Source organism: Aspergillus mulundensis (assembly GCF_003369625.1).
Source record: "Aspergillus mulundensis strain DSM 5745 chromosome Unknown scaffold_18, whole genome shotgun sequence".
Taxonomy (NCBI): Eukaryota; Fungi; Ascomycota; class Eurotiomycetes; order Eurotiales; family Aspergillaceae; genus Aspergillus; species Aspergillus mulundensis.
The window spans coordinates 249,224-265,553 of NW_020797906.1; the positions used below are offsets into that span (position 1 = coordinate 249,224).

The 16,330-nt window shown below is 50.8% G+C and overlaps 5 protein-coding genes across 5 annotated transcripts; 3 read left to right on the top strand and 2 right to left on the bottom strand.

The window, feature by feature from the left end:
• Nucleotides 1-1,389: 1,389 nt before the first annotated feature.
• Nucleotides 1,390-1,834, bottom strand: DSM5745_11064 (uncharacterized protein; the record flags this gene model as incomplete). Its single annotated transcript, XM_026753080.1, has 3 exons — nucleotides 1,390-1,644; nucleotides 1,710-1,766; nucleotides 1,829-1,834. 3 exons carry the CDS (start codon nucleotides 1,832-1,834, stop codon nucleotides 1,390-1,392), a joined length of 318 nt encoding a protein of 105 aa, XP_026598403.1.
• A 1,045-nt stretch (nucleotides 1,835-2,879) lies between these two features.
• Nucleotides 2,880-4,273, bottom strand: DSM5745_11065 (branched-chain amino acid aminotransferase, cytosolic; the record flags this gene model as incomplete). The annotated part of the gene is made up of 4 exons (XM_026753081.1): nucleotides 2,880-2,892; nucleotides 2,942-3,640; nucleotides 3,689-3,986; nucleotides 4,048-4,273. The coding sequence occupies 4 exons, from the start codon at nucleotides 4,271-4,273 to the stop codon at nucleotides 2,880-2,882; spliced, it is 1,236 nt and encodes a 411-aa protein (XP_026598404.1).
• Nucleotides 4,274-5,043: 770 nt separating this feature from the next.
• DSM5745_11066 (putative protein kinase Scy1) lies at nucleotides 5,044-7,797 on the top strand (the record flags this gene model as incomplete). The annotated part of the gene is made up of 2 exons (XM_026753082.1): nucleotides 5,044-6,481; nucleotides 6,530-7,797. 2 exons carry the CDS (start codon nucleotides 5,044-5,046, stop codon nucleotides 7,795-7,797), a joined length of 2,706 nt encoding a protein of 901 aa, XP_026598405.1.
• A 653-nt stretch (nucleotides 7,798-8,450) lies between these two features.
• On the top strand, nucleotides 8,451-13,079 carry DSM5745_11067 (uncharacterized protein; the record flags this gene model as incomplete). Its single annotated transcript, XM_026753083.1, has 10 exons — nucleotides 8,451-8,578; nucleotides 8,648-9,527; nucleotides 9,578-10,658; nucleotides 11,252-11,286; nucleotides 11,378-11,978; nucleotides 12,048-12,084; nucleotides 12,137-12,272; nucleotides 12,340-12,683; nucleotides 12,741-13,002; nucleotides 13,059-13,079. The coding sequence occupies 10 exons, from the start codon at nucleotides 8,451-8,453 to the stop codon at nucleotides 13,077-13,079; spliced, it is 3,525 nt and encodes a 1,174-aa protein (XP_026598406.1).
• A 922-nt stretch (nucleotides 13,080-14,001) lies between these two features.
• Nucleotides 14,002-15,859, top strand: DSM5745_11068 (putative RSC complex subunit Sfh1; the record flags this gene model as incomplete). Its single annotated transcript, XM_026753084.1, has 4 exons — nucleotides 14,002-14,345; nucleotides 14,411-15,577; nucleotides 15,625-15,709; nucleotides 15,758-15,859. 4 exons carry the CDS (start codon nucleotides 14,002-14,004, stop codon nucleotides 15,857-15,859), a joined length of 1,698 nt encoding a protein of 565 aa, XP_026598407.1.
• Nucleotides 15,860-16,330: the final 471 nt, after the last annotated feature.

Consider the following 16,330-nt stretch of genomic DNA (forward strand, 5'->3'; position numbering starts at 1 on the left):
ACTCTTACAAACGTGGCATTCCTGCGCGGCTGGAGCCTACCTCTACACTGCGTCAGAGCCCGGGGCAATAATTACGCACTTACAATACTTGAGCTGAAAGCAACAAGTAGAGCAACATTCACTACTGTATCGTGAGCCTACTGTATCACCTGAAGCGCCATTGCTATCCTTCAAACACCCCAACCTGGGTGCGAGAGTCGACTCAGCTTGCGGCGGCGGAGACTCCGGGTACGACTAGGTAATGGATACCGGTGCCAATCTTCCTGGGTAGTATGCCTTTGTAGTACAGTCACACTGAATAGATCATCGGCACAGTCCGTCTTTGTTTCTTTTAAATTGGACACGACGATCTTCCAAGAACTTAACGCTACTAAAGAACTACATCAGGCCACCGAGCTACCCCAAACCCTCCTCAGAGACCGTAGACATTGAAAACTCCCCACGTATGCCCTGGTCTGAAAGGGAGCCAGAACCAAGAACCGGGAACTTGCCTGCAGGCGATCGCAGTCCCAGTCCCGTCACCTACTAATCTCCGAACTCCGACAGAGGAATCCAGCATCCCTTCCGGCCTGTATCTGTAGACCGTCTTCGTACCGGGCATTCCGTAAGCGGGATTCTAGACCATACCGAGGGCACGGTACCACACTTGATGTCTCTTGAGTCTTGACTAAACTTTGATCTGCATTTGCACCTGCAGATTACCAAAGGAGCATTAGACTATTCTGATCCTCTCGGTTCAAAATCAATGACTGGGCGGCTGCCTATCGAGCGAGGGTTCATTGTTCATTAGTTCCAATAGTCCCATAAGTGGTGTGGCCGTGGACCACTTGCCGTAGATTGAGGTGTCAAGCTAATGCTCCATGCAAAAGAAATAAATACCACACCCAATCAGAAATCAAGATTACTGGTGGTCGATCTGGGCGTCGATCTGGTTGTGTCCAGTCTGCAGGCTTCAGCTCAGCATGGCATGAGTTATCGACACGCACTCTCCGGCGTCGTCCACAGTTGCTTGTTTGAGTCGACTTTAATGAGAGATAATAACTCCGCCACCCATTCATCGTTCCCAGCGTATTCGGTGACTTCGGAACCTACTCGGCTCTTCACTGATCAATTGTCTGATCCCTGCCATACGAGATGACGTATGGGGCACGCTGTATACCGTTAGACGTCTTAATCAGAATTTACTAGTTACTAGCCCCAGGACTCTAATCTTAGCACCCCTCGTATTCCCAGTTCAGTGATCTAATGTTCGATTTGCGATAACCCGCGTCGTGTCAACGAATCATCGATGCAGCCGAGCAGACAGCCCAGTCTGTTTCGAAAGCGCATGCGTCGCATCATCTAGCCCAAACAGGTAAAAGGGCCTTGGGTTGGGGTTGTGTTGCATGGTCATGGACTCGAGGATGTGATAGCATCGCAGGCAGCTGTAAGGAGTGGCACATCGTCGTCGCCTTCGCCCTCGTCTTCGCCCACCGTCACCCTCACAGGCTCACTCCGGCATTTCAGCCCCAACCTTTCCTCGCGTTGAACTAGAATCCGAATCGCGAAGTCCAGATCGCAACAGGCGCGCATTGGACGAACGCATGCAGTGATTCGTAAGTCCGCGGGATCCCTCCGCTCGTGCGTGAGTCTCAGCCTTACGGGCTACCAAGCCACTACTTCATTTAGCACAGCAGTGCTCACTTGCTTAATGGTAGCTACGTACATACCATGTAGTAGTGAGCGTCAGTTTCAGCCTCGGAACTTGGGGTGGTGGTTTCGTATATCTGTAGTCAGTATCAACATGCATCTGCACATGCACCGGGGCAACTGCAGCACTACGCCATACGGCCATACAGCGCCACGTCGCGGCAATTCCGCAAGCACGAGACCATGTTATTGATGGACCATTGGAGGGAATACAATTCAGTCCAATCTACGTCACGACAGACAAATTCGGGCTGTCCTAGTCTGCAGGCTTTACGTTCCTAACGAACGAGGCAACTTTTCGGCGGCCCGGCTCAAATGCACGTCTATTTTGTTTTTATGCTGCATAACTTCCAGGAATCAACCTACTCGCGACCATCAAGGCACGCCCCCAACCAGATGGTGATGTGACATCAATGATCGGAGGACTGTGACACGAACACTTCGGAGTACCTCGGTCAAGGCGTCTCGCAGCTCGGTCACGTCCGGGGCCGCTGGCGTACACTTAATAATGCATGTAGTACGGTATGAGCTTTTTTTAATGTATGCGCTACACCACGCTGGCGAATCTGGCGATAGAGGGGCGAGGCAAAACGAGGCGCGGCTGAAAATGCGGGACGACGTTAATGTGCGCTCGAGTCTCTTCTCTTCTCGTTCGTGTATAATGCCATTCTGTACATTGATCAGTTGTTGTACTACGTGGGCGCCAGCGTAGCAGCCGGGTTTTAGGCGTCCTGCATGCAAGAGCGATGACTGGTTGGGCTATTAATATCTGTGACGGGGGCAGGCTCAACTGGTGGGTCGATGGGTATCGCGTTTTGCACCTGGTTTGGGGCTCTGCTTCGGAAGCCGAATGCTAGACGTGCCGTGGTACGTGCGTGTGTCTAATAGACAGCTAAAGGCTTTCGGAGGTATGCGAGAGGACAAGCTGTCGTTTGTCTCGGGCCAAGGCGCGGTCGCGAAGGAAGCTCAACTTGAGCGATAATGCAGTTGCAGAAATTCGGTATGTTCGAAGTTCCAGAACAAACTGCAGAATTCTGCGGCTAGACAGGATAGCGGACAATGTTTGTTGCTTGGCTTCATAAATGAAATGGAGTCATAAGTATCTAACGCTCGTGCTTGACTCTAAAACACCATCAAATTGACCCAACATATCGGTATATAGTACGTGTTCGATCGGTGGGATAATCCGGTTACAGAACATAACTAAAGCATGTTAGCACGAAGATGGTACACAGATGGCATGCTAGCTTACCTCCATGGGTGCTCCTCATCACCATACTGGATGCCCTCGATCCAGGTCTTCATCTGGAGAGCAATCTCTCCAGCCTCTTCAGTCTCCTTCAAGCCGCAGTTCACAAGCTTGCCACGGTAGCTGATCGTTCGTACGGGACTGACAATGGCTGCTGTACCCGAACCGAACACCTCGAGCAACCTTCCCTCGTCGGCAGCCTCCGCGACTTCCGACATTCTAATCTTGCGCTCGGAGATTTCCCAGCCCTTGGGGATCAGTCTCTCTCTAGCAAGAGCCAGCACGGAGTCTCTAGTGACACCCTCGAGGATTGTGCCGTCGAGATCGGCAGTCACTAGTTCCTTCTTGCCGGTCTTCTTGTTCTTCAGCGCAACGAAGAGGTTCATCGTGCCAACCTCGGTGACATACTCCTCTTTTCCGAAAAGCCACAGGTTCTGTTGAAATCCTCGAGAAGCTGCCTCCAGTTGAGGAACAATGCACGGGGCATAGTTTGCACCTAGCTTTTTATCTCCTACACCTCCGGGCCATGCGCGCACGGCGTAATCTGTCGCCTCTAACGAAATAGCCTTGAATCCAGTCGGATAGTAAGGACCTACGGGGCTTGCAATAACAAAGAGAAGAGCAGAGCCTGGTGGGCCAACACCGAGAGTGCTCTGAGTGCCGATGATCGTGGGTCGCAGGTACAGTGAGTAGCCCCGGGTACTAGTAAAGAGTTAGCAAAAGATTCCGCTAGACGAATGGTTTCAGTACTCAGGAATGAACCGGCTATCGAGCTTGACCAATTCGCCAATCATCTTGGTGAGGGCCTCGCCGTCCACAGTAGGCAGGGCAATACGCGCAGAGGACTTATTCAAGCGCTGCATGTTCTTGTCGGGTCGGAACAATCGAATCTGGCCCTTGTTGTCCTTGTAGGCCTTCATTCCCTCAAAACATTCGAACGCATAGTGAAACACACAGGCTGAAGGGTCTAGTTGAAGCTTTTGGTAGGGAACGATCTGCGGAGCCAGCCAGCCGTCCTTCGCAGTCCATTCAACGGTGAACATGTGGTCTAGAGGAATATTTGCATCAGCGCACTGTGGTTTTTGCGTAGATTACCTAAGGCATCGTACCAGTGAAGTTTTTCCCAAACACAAGGTCCTTTGAGGGTAATAATTCCTTGGGTGTAGTCGTTTTTGTGATGGTAAGCTTCGAGGCATCCAGGCGGGCAGCCTTAGAGGCAGTCCGAGTGACACTGAAGCACCTTTGCCATACCCGATTCGAGCGAGCGCTCTGAGCACGAGAAGCAGCGAAGGCAGGTAGCGCTCGCGGACGAGCTAATTGATGGAGGGCTTTCATATCTGAGGTTGTTTGGATTGCTCAATTAGTATGGTCGAAGTAGCACGGAGAATTTGGATCCTATGCCAGCGATGATGAAGGAAGAGTGTTCCAAAGCTGCTCATAAAGCAAAATATAAATGACTTCCCGGACCGTGGTGACAACTCCGGACGGAGCTTTTATCAGGGTATTGATGTCTTAGGGAAACAAACCTTGAACCAATAGGATTGCTGAAGACTGATCGGTGCCAATGACTCAATTGACGTGCGCCCCTTGAGTCACAAGTCGCAGCTTGCAGTAGTAGTAGTCTAGTTGAGCAGCGCAAAGAAACCCACTGCCAAACAGACTACAGTCCTCCGCACATCCACAATAATTGACACTCGGCCAGATCTCCGAAATCGGCTTTGGGTACGGAGTACGGAGTATCTCGCAGATCGCAGTAGGCGGTGAGCCACCCAACGCTGTCCTTTCCACGTGACTACTTTGAGCGCACGAAGGACCAGCCTGGAATATCTGGACATTCAAACCATAACCGCTGAAGGAACTCATCTTCAATTGTGGATGTGTGGGGCGATGGCTAGGTGTTAGCATTCCCAGGCAATTACCGTGGTTCTCGCCCGTACGCCTCTGTGGTGATTAGCAATTGTTTCTTACTCCCCGCCATCTCGAGTCGCGACTTGTGTCAGGCTGCGGCCATTCGAGGCACGCAAGGCGATGGTCGCATGCTGAGGAAATACTATGATTAATACATCTTGTTGCTGATACTCCGAGACCCGGACCGACTTACGAACATGTTCTCGTCGGCGCTCAAATCGCTAAGCTCCAACATCACGGCAAACTACCAGTTCTCTCCGCATCCTACCGTGGTTTCTGGTCCCTGGAAGATTCACGATGGCAAAAAGAAATCTACGGGCACCGCTGCGTCTATTTTTATATTCGACAAAAAGGTCCTTGAGCCTCGATCCGGCGGACTGGGAGGTCGGTCCGGAGCCTCGATCAAAAAGTTGCATGAGGAAGTTGTCGAACGCCTAAAGCGTGAAGCTGGAAATCTCGCTCGTCTGAGGCACCCTTCGATTTTGCAAGTACTCGAGCCTGTCGAGGAGACTCGCAATGGCGGTCTCATGTTCGCAACCGAGCGAATCACTGCCTCGCTTGCCGGACTTCTGCAGGACAAAGATTCGCAGGAGAACAATGGAAGGACAGGCTCGAGGCCTTCGCAATACATGGTCGAAGAGCCTGACGGCTCGCGGAGGCGGAGGGACAGGGACATTGATGAGTTAGAGATACAGAAAGGACTACTTCAAGTCTCCAAAGGGTTGGAGTTCCTTCATGAATCTGCTGGTTTAGTTCATGGCAACCTCAATCCAGAAGCCATCTTCATTAACGCCAAATCTGACTGGAAGATCTCGGGCCTGGGCTTTGCTGGTCCCTCAGACAGATCAAATTCTAAGTCTGCCCTCCCTCCTCTGGCCCTGTCCGAGGTTTTGTATCAGGACCCGCGTCTTCCGCCGTCTGTTCAATTGAATCTAGACTACACTTCGCCTGATTTTGCTCTGGACTCCAATGTCAACCCTTCGGCTGATTTGTTCTCCCTTGGACTTATAATTATAGCCCTTTACAATTCGCCTCATACCTCCCCTCTGAAATCTCACGGCAGCTTGGACGCTTTCAAGCGGCTGCTCACTTCATCGTCCTCGACACCCTCTCAAAGCAACAACTTTCTCTGTTCGGGGTCGATTCCAAAGGATGTTCTTGGGCACGTTCTGCCCAGGCTCATCACCAGAAGGCCCGCCCAGCGTCTCACTGCTCGAGAGTTCCAGCAATCTCAGTATTTCGATAATATATTAGTATCGACTATCCGGTTCTTAGAGTCATTGCCGGCCAAGAACCCAAATGAAAAAGCGCAGTTCATGCGTGGCTTGCAACGGGTATTACCGGAGTTCCCTGCTTCGGTTCTGGAGAGAAAGCTTTTGATGGCCTTGCTGGACGAACTTAAAGACCGTGAACTTCTTTCTCTAATTCTGCAAAATGTCTTTGGCATTTTGCAGCGCATTCCCAACGCGCGCCGTATTCTTCCTGAAAAAGTGATTCCGCTACTCAAAGAGGTCTTTCCAGTAGGCAAAGGTGTCCCACAGGAACGGGATTCGAAACAAGATGCAGGACTTCTGGTGGTTCTTGAGAATATGAATGTCATCGCTGAGAACTGCCCTGGAAAGGAGTTCAAAGAAGGTAAGTCGCCTGTTTTGGCATACGTTGCCCTACTAATCCAGCTACTAGACGTCTTGCCTTTAATCCGCTTGGGACTCGATTTCCCTACTCATACCCTAGTGGATGCCGCCATTAAGTGTTTACCCGTTATTCTCCCTGTGCTTGATTTTAGTACCGTGAAAAACGAGATTTTCCCTCCGATTGCATCTACTTTCAGCCGTACGAATAGCCTTGCCGTCAAGGTTCGCTGTCTAGAAGCATTTACTGTACTTTGTGGTGGCTCCGTGGATCAAAAAGACCATGATGACGACCTGACCGGTATTACCGAGAAGAGCAAACCGCAGCCTACAAAGTCCTCGATCCTGGATAAGTACACAATTCAAGAGAAGCTCATCCCCTCTCTAAAGGCTATCAAAACGAAAGAGCCAGCTGTCATGATGGCGGCTCTTAACGTGTTTCGGCAGGTCCAAAAAATTGCTGATTCCGACTTTCTTGCCTTGGAAGTTCTTCCCGTTCTTTGGAGCTTTAGTCTTGGGCCCCTTCTCGATTCGGGTCAATTTGGTGAATTTATGGCCCTGGTCAAAAGTATTTCATCAAAGGTCGAGCGTGAGCAGATGAAGAAACTTCAAGAGTTGTCTTCAAACTCATCTGGGTTTCGAAATGGGACAATATCCGCTTCGAGAGGCTCAAGTAGCCTTGCACAGTCTGAGACAGAATCCACAAGGGATGCCTTCGACCGTTTGGTGCTTGGCCGAGGTGCGACGGCATCAAGTGACCATGGTCAAGACATCTGGGGCGAGCTGGTTTCAGATGCACCGGCTGTGCGATCCACTACCTCGCCATCAAACTCCACTACATTCCCTTGGTCGACCACGACCGCCAGTCCTGCTGCCATACAGCCCAGCTTGACCGCCCGCTCAGTTACTCCTGATACCAAGTTGAATGCGTTCCCTACATTGCAGCCCGCTGGGATACGAAGCTTCTCCCCTGCGTCAGCATCTCCAGCTTTACAGCCATCTGCCCTGAATTCTTGGAGCATGTCGAATACCCCCGGTCATCAATTTCGGACCTCGGGTCCGAGTCCCTCTCTTTCGTCGCTCGCCAGTATGAACTCGTCCAGCACCTCGTCAGCAAGACCAAACATACAGAAAACGCCAAACTACTCTGCATTCTCAATACCTCCTCCACCTGCTACACAAGCTCCCCCTGCATTTGCGAACAGTCAGCCCTCACTTGGTGCTGTTGCCCAAACTTCCCCGTTCTTCAGTAACGGCGCACTGCACCCACAACAAGGGACCCAGAAACAAGGGCTTGACAAATACCAGAGCCTGATATGATGATGGCATGACAATGCCCGACTACTTGGTGTTTCCTTACCTTCTTGCATCATTTTCTTTACACAACTTCAGCGAATCTCGACCGCTCGCCGGTACACTGAGTATATATATGTAGATCACTGCATTATTCCCATTTAGCTTAGCTACTTTGACGATATAATTGAGCCATGACCTCGACTTCTGAACAGTCCCCGTTTTGGAGCAGCATAACGTAACCCGAAGCATACTCGAAGCTTGGGTGATTCCTAGTTAGTAATGTGGCTTATCACTGGATAGCGCTTCCTTCATCATGCTCTGAGAGACTTCGCGGATTCTTACACGTTTGGTGAAACAGTATGGCTTCTGCGTGCTTTTTTGCCATTGTTAGTACAGACTCTACGGAGTAGATCATACGGTTAATATGGAATCCCCACTAACGCCAAGCAAGCTCTGGCATTGGGACTCGGGTCGGGAATCTGACGTAGTCAAGACTGGGCTAGGCATTGTTGCTCTCAGCTACACGAGAGGTGGTATCCATGTTCCCTCTACAAAGAGGGGTATGCAGGCGCTTGCTCTCCATCCTCCACCGCCCCTCCACGCTCCTCCATCCCCTCACTCGTCGACTCCCTTTCTCTTCGACAAACCACCAACACCTTTCATCAACGACAGCGATCATGGATGCCAATGTTAAACAACACTATCTCGCCGACTCGCCTCCCAGCGTGGTCCGTCTTGAGGTGAAACATCACTTTGACAATCTCAAGGACAAGAACCTACGCAAATACGCTCATTATATTAGCCGGTTCGTTTCCTACCGTTTCCTTCATCTGTGGGCGATAACACTAACCGTTGGATTATCCTCAAATCTTAGAGCAGCCTTTGAAGGAACCCGGATAACGCTCCGCCAGGTCTCACCGGAGTCTGAACCTATTTACGACTTGATTCTTGCGCTGTATCGAGCCTGCGATGGGAATTGGCCCGAGTTGGCTACGAAGACGAACGTCAGCGATGAAAACCTTCGCTTTTTCCTGGAATATTCTGCTCAGTTTCTCGGAAACTGTGGTAACTACAAGGGCTTTGGTGACGCAAAGTTCATTCCGCGATTACCAGTCGACGCTCTTGAAGCTCTAGCTTCGGCCACGGCCGAGACGAAAGCTGCGTTCCAGAAAGCCAACACGACGGGAGGAGGTATCTACGAAACAAGGGAGCAGTCTCTCATGCACCTTGGTTATCCAGAAGCTGGGCACATGACTTCGTACTATCCCGATTCGCCAACTATCACCAAAGATGAAATCACAGCCATTGGAGACTTCTTCGAGCAGAAGGGCATGCCGCTGGAGAATACCAGACTCCGAAAGACGGCATCGGGCGACTTTGAGCTGCTGCTCGCTTCTGGTGTTTCCTCTCCTCCGGCCCGAGACAGAGACCTAGGAGATGCAGATTCTTTTGATCTGGATGGTCAGCTGAAGGGAAAGAAAGTGCACTTTGTGTTCGGTGACCATAAGGAGGAGATGGCGAAGATTGCTCACAGCGTCAAGCAAGCAGGTCTGCACGCAGCAAATGATATTCAAAAGAAGATGCTCGATGCGTACGCTCTATCATTCGGTGCTGGGTCTATCGAGGCGGTCAAAGAGAGTCAACGCCTATGGGTGAAAGATCAGAAGCCCGTTTTGGAGACTAACCTCGGATTCGTCGAGACATACAGGGATCCTCATGGAGTAAGGGGAGAATGGGAGGGATTTGTTGCTTTGGTGAGTTACGCTACCCTCAGAATACTATGGTCGAACCAACACTAGAATAGGTCAATCTAGAGCGCACTCGAGCTTTTGGGAAACTCGTAGACAGTGCAGAGAGCATGATTCCTAAGCTGCCTTGGGGTGAGGACTTCGAGAAAGACAAGTTCCTCAGCCCCGATTTCACTTCACTAGAAGTCCTGAGTTTCCAGTCGTCCGGTATCCCTGCTGGTATCAATCTTCCTAATTACGATGATATTCGCCAAAACCTAGGCTTCAAGAATGTTTCTTTAGGGAACGTACTCTCAGCCAAGGCGCCCGATGAACCGATCCCGTTTATTCCTGAGGCGGACCAAGAGGTCTACCGCAATTGCCGTGATCCTGCATTTGAGGTTCAGGTCGGTATCCATGAACTCCTGGGACATGGTACCGGCAAGTTGCTTCAGGAGACTGCTCCGGGCGAGTATAACTTTGATGTGTCCAATCCGCCGATCAGCCCAGTAACCGGGAAGCCTGTCTCCTCCTGGTATAAACCTGGTCAAACTTGGAGCTCCGTGTTCGGGGCGATCGCATCTTCATATGAAGAGTGCCGAGCCGAATGCGTTGCTATGGTCCTTAGCTGCGACTTCAGCATCCTCAAGATTTTCGGCTTCGGAGATGGAAAGAAAGATATCTCAAATGAGGCAGGTGATGTTCTGTTTGCTGCATACCTGCAAATGGCTCGTGCAGGCCTGGTCGCTCTGGAGTTTTGGGACCCCAAGACCAAGAAGTGGGGGCAGGCTCACATGCAGGCCCGGTACAGTATCCTACGCACGTTCCTCGACGCCGGTGACGATTTTGTCAAGCTCGCTTATACCAAGGAGGATTTGTCCGACCTCAAAATCAAATTGGACCGCGCCAAAATTCTTAGCCATGGACGGCCCGCTGTGGAAAAATATCTACAGAAGCTACACGTATACAAGAGTACGGCGGATGTTGAGGCAGGCAAAGCACTCTACGACGATATCACTTCCGTTGACGAGTGGTGGGGAACCAAAGTCCGCGATATCGTTCTGAAGAACAAGATACCCCGAAAGGTGTTTGTGCAAGGCAACACCATTCTGAACGGTGACGAAGTCATTCTCAAAGAGTATGAGCCGACACTTGAAGGTATCATCCAGAGCTTTGTCGAGCGCAACGTTTGAACACCGCCAGCTGTCTTGAGCCCTATTTACACGACTTTTGCAAATTGACAGCCGTTATCTCATTTGAAGGCCATACATATGCACCCTTTGGCCCACCCTTTGGCCTGCAGCAAAGGAAGGACCACCTGTTGTGGTAATACTTTCTGTATGGGTATGATGACTAGCGTGGCTAATTGGCCCCGTGGGTCTTTCTTATGCAGGCGAAAGGGTGTACATATGTCTTCATTATTACGCTTGAGTATATAGCGCTAGTCCTTATTTAGTGCTAATCACGTGGAAAAGCCAACCCGTAAGCTTCTCAGGAGAGCATATAGAAACTTAGAGCTTCTGAAGGCAAGTATGCTCGGGCGTGGTAAATCTGTGTGTATCATGGGCGTACGGAGTAGATTGGTCAAGAAACGGTGGCATCGAACGTGGTCGTGGCATCTAGGATCTCCTCTCGGGCACCGGATCAGCCTCCAGATGGAGCATGGCCGCCAATGGCCTTAAGCGCCTCCTGCCATCCCTCTCCTCTCCTCTTTCATTGCCCTTGCCTCACAACTACTATCTTTGCTATAGACTGTATCTCACCGTCATATTCTCAATTCCCTCTGGTAATTCTCGACTTGTTCATTTCCTCCAGGATTCTTCCGGCTTTCATGTGCAGACAAGCCTGACTGGTGGGCTCCTGATCGACAAGAGTAGGATCCTAGAGTCTGGATCACCTCCGAACAACGGGGCGGACGACCTTTTAGTCCACGTCGACTCCCCTCAGTCAGTTCATCTACATCACGGCCCCCCAAGCCCATCGCTACGCATTTCGACGCCTTGTCGTGGCCACCGGATTCTCGTGGCTCGCCTCCCACGGCGCGGCCGCCTCACCACCAGGACGATTCCTATACCGCACCGCCGCCGCATTCCCCCTGCTCAGAAGCTTCATCCTCTAGCTTCGCCTCTTCTTGTCCACCCCCATTCTCATCGCTCGTTTTCGCATCCACAAGTGATCCTCATCGCCCAGAGCCTACAGCTTTCGAACCGAGCTGCGCTACCTTTACTTCTCCACCTTCCGACGGGGGTCTTTTAGAGCCCGAGCCGTCCTCGGCGTTAGTCGCGGAAACCAAGTCATCTTTCGCTCGAGATCCAAAGGGAGACCAGAGCTCTGACGAAGGAGAACCTCCTCCTCCATACACTGAGGGATCTAGCCCTATTTACTCATTCGCATACGTTATGGCGGCAGCAGGGGGCGCGTCGAGTATTATTACTCAGGTACAACAAACGGGAGGGCCTCCGATTAACACACTTGGCGGTATGCGCATTCGGAGTTCCACCTGATCATAATTCAACGGTCTGATCGCTAATGGGCTGGTTGTTTTAGATGTTGGCGGCGACGAGCACATTACTCTGGATCTTCGGTAAGGACTTATCTAGTTGCGCCATCGAACTCAAGGTCTAATTACCTGGTAGGGGTACTCGATTTACGCTATCTCGCGACGAATTATTGACACTACCGGAGTTTGTCCTGCTGTCACTTTTCCCGAATGGTTTACTTCCGGACGGGCATATGAATGGCTTCCACGAAAGCGATGTATATCCTGTTGATGTAAGTTAATAAGCTCTTTCGAGCAGTTTTTCTAATTAAGCTTAATGGTGCTAATATTTTGTTTCAGTATGATCCAGCCTCACTCCAATATATGCTAGACTTCTTCCGTTCCGTCGCCCAGTCTATCCCATCCTCAGCGTCTGCCTCTCCAGACCTTGACGTAGCTCCTGATTCTATGCAGGGCTCGACAAGAGATATGCTCCAGGATCGCGCGGGAATTATTGTCTTACGCGAAGATCTAGACTTTTATGTCATTCCTCCTCGACCAGACATCGATCACGGAGAGATGATGGAGGTTAAGAGGAACGCTGCAAAGGCGCTCTTACGACAAGATGGTATATTTTCAGGGCTAAGGAAAAGCGATGAGCCTGGTTCTACAGAGCAACATCTAATTGAGATGCTCACCGCAGGGTAAGCTCTCCTTGGTTTTCCAACTGCCCTGCCATCAAAGAACTAACTTGGCGGTAGGGGGTTCGATCGTGAGGATCATTGGGGCCACCGGGCCCCGGAGCCTAATAAAGCGGTAATCTGTAGCCTTGCATTGGCTAAGCTTCGAACCGACATCAGGGGTGACCTCGCCAGCAACAATGTTGGAATGGCCCAAAAGCTTCTTCTCTTCTGGCGGAAGCCAGCACGACGATGCTGGTGGGAAGGCGTTGAATTGGACGACGTCGAAGGCGTTGAAGGCAAAATCAAGATTTGGATTCGTAGGGTCTGGACCCTAGAAATGGTAAGTCTCCTGGTTTCCCGTGCTGTTTCTTATCCAATTTACTCACACGCCCTTAGAGCGTAATTGGGCTCCGATAGTCTTGACGACTAGCCCTGAAAACTTTCTTTCATTTGTTTTGTCTCGTTATACCAGCTACCGCCGCATACCTCTCACCAGTCGCGTTCCGATGCATACCAAAGACACAATGTTATGATCAGCAATCTGTATCCTATTCCTTGGAGCCGCTTTTTTCGCGGAATTTACGATATCCCCTAGTTTTCAGAGTCTATCCGCAGACCAGAAAAAATGGCATCTGTGAATTATTTGGTGCTTGTCATTCTGAGCTTGTGTGATCATGTTTATAGTGCTTAATCGCAGGCCGGCCTCCATGCATTGATTTGTCTGCGTCGTTCTTCTATTCCGCCCGCCTCGTACCCTGTCTACCCTTTCAGGTTGTCCTATACTTTGCCCTCTACGAACCGCTAGATAGCACATGCCCGATACTTTCAACAGCCTTACTAGATAATACCAACTATCATACAGAGGATACATACTGGCCTTGTTTATTGAATTGCCGGTGTCTATAGACATCTTCTGGCAGAATGCTGAACCTCCCCGACCCCGATACCCCCTAGATCCTTTCCAATCCAAGCTGCAAGTTCTGGTCACGTGATAGTGGCTCTGGAATTGGTATAGCGCAGTGCATCCTTTGGTAAAACGCGGAGCTTGAGCGCGATCCCCATCTTCAAGTCTCGCTGGAATTATTCTTGGTTTTAACTGAGTGCACGCGATTTACTCGTTGAAATCTACTCAATCGAAGGTACCTGTTATTAGACGCAACTCCTACGCACGCAACTTAGAGCCGTCCCCTTGCAATCACCTCCGTTTACTCATCCGCCGGTTCTTGAACGATCAAATTCGCAGACGGTATTTATCTATCGCAGATTGCGGCTCATAACGCCCCCAAGAGCCGAGACACTGCACGACAGGGACATGTTAATGACCATCTAAATGGCCAACATGTCCCCTTCTAGAGGATATATCACATCCTACCCACCACGGCTGCGTCAATATGCGAACGCGCTCTTCACACCTGTCATTCCTCAGACTCAAGTTGGTCCGACACCGCGGACCACGAAACGAGGGACTGCAGCAATTAATTACGCGGAAGATGGCTTCGACGATGACGATTTTGATGATAGCGAAGGTCCCCGGCGCCCTACAGGTCTAAGAAGTCTTCGACGCGAGGAATCCTCCTTTGACAAGGTGGCACTGGCGGAAAAGTTAGGGAAGGAGACACACGCGCCAGTAGAGGTTCAAGGGATATTTCGGGAGTGGGTGATTAAAAAGATGATACGGCCCGCGTATGTGTTTCCTCAATGAACCAGTCTTTCTCGGTCCTTGCTGATTTGCGCCGTCCTTGGATTAGGTGTGCCGACCAATTGCAGATCCAAGCACAGCTTCCTCTCACCCTTATACCCATCCGAATTGACCTCGAAGTCCCGGCGCATCAACCTTTCGAACCTTTCCAGTTTCCTCGGCATGTTCTTGACCCAGCGATTAACCCGACATTGCCGGCGTACAGGCGACCAGACCCATTGCCAGCTTTTCGAATCAAAGACACGTTCATGTGGAACCTGCATGAAGCATTCTCTACACCTGAAGAGTTTGCCAATGGATTTGTCCATGACTTGGACCTTCCCAACCAGCACGCGATGACATTGGCGATTGCTACCCAGATCCGCCAACAATTAGAGGAATACGCCGGCGTTGCGCTACATCCATTATTCCAAAGCACACAGCCGAAGCCAGCTGCTTCGCAAACAGGTCTTTCGCGTGATGTATCCGCCACTCCCGCGCCTACGCATGCTGCGACGCCAGACAGCCGAGGCACTCTGGTGACAGCGACGAAAGAACCATTCGTGAACGACAGCATCCTGAATCCGGACGATACGTACAGGTGCATGATTAATCTGAATATCAACTTACAAAATAAGCTGTATACAGACAAATTCGAGTGGTCTCTTCTACATCCTCCAGGGATGGCTGAGGAATTCGCGAGGGTTACCTGCGCGGACCTTGGCCTGGGCGGGGAATGGGTCGGGGCTATTGCCCATGGGATCTATGAGGCAGTATTAAAGCTCAAAAAAGAGGTCTGCGAAAATGGCGGTCTTATCAGCGGTCTGGGCAGCTATGGAACTGAAATCGATAACCAAGCGGCGAACGGCGCTGAAGCGGGTTGGCGATACGACCCCGAAGGTCTCGGCGACGAGTGGGAACCCAAAGTTGAGACTCTGTCCAAGGAAGAGATCGAGAAGCGTGAGGGAGATCGCGAGCGACAAATCCGACGCTTACGTCGCGAAACAGCTCGGTTTTCCTCCACGGCGGGCATCACGCCAGAAGTTTCACGACAGGGAAGTGGCTTTTTCGATGTTGATAGCGAGACGCCCCTGGGACGAGGCGAGAGGAATAAGCGAAAGCGACGCTTCCGTAGTCTCAGTCCGTCCGGCAGGGGAGGTACACCTGGTGGGCGAGGCACCCCAGACACCGGATCAGGCGCCGGTTACGGTGGAGGTGGCGGTACATTATCCGACTGGTTGGTATTTCTTGCCCTTGTCCTATATCATTAACTAACAACCGTAGGGAACGACAAAATTGGCGATGCAGCAACTGCATGGTCTGGGGTTCAGCAGTATGGGCTGTACGAGACGGACCCGCTGGTCCAAGGGTATGCAAACTCAGTCCGGATCATCTTCCCTCACTAACATATATACAGACACTCTGTCACAATTGTGGTCTTCTTTACGAGCGAGACAAGGTTGTCCCTGAATGGTCGAGAAATCTACACCGCCACGACTTACCCGTCGGACGCGTATGAGCAGCGTCTCGATCACTTCATCGGGGAACTAAATCCCGCAACCTACTCTGCCTGTTCCCGTCAAGGGCCCGACCTCACCGCTAGCATGACTCGTTGTCTTAACACAGGATGGCAGTCATGCTTCAGCCGTCTTCATTTTGGAACCTACCTAGTCCATGTACTATTATTATGCTTGGCCATGATATCTAATGAACCTTTCCCAGTCAGCACTGGCGTACTGTACCTACTCTATTTTTTCTTGCTTTTTCTCGTTTACTTTTTTATTATTATTATCCGTATAACGAATCTTTACGTTGTGGACGTGTGTACTTGCGTGTCAGATGTGACGGTGGTTTTTATACCTTCCGTTTCTCTACTGCTAGATCAGGTGAAAAGCAGAATAGAAATCGTCTCATAGGTTACAAAGATGCTTACTACGTTGGGTCGTCTTTAGAATTTTTGATAAGCCTCATAATGGGTATATAAGTCATA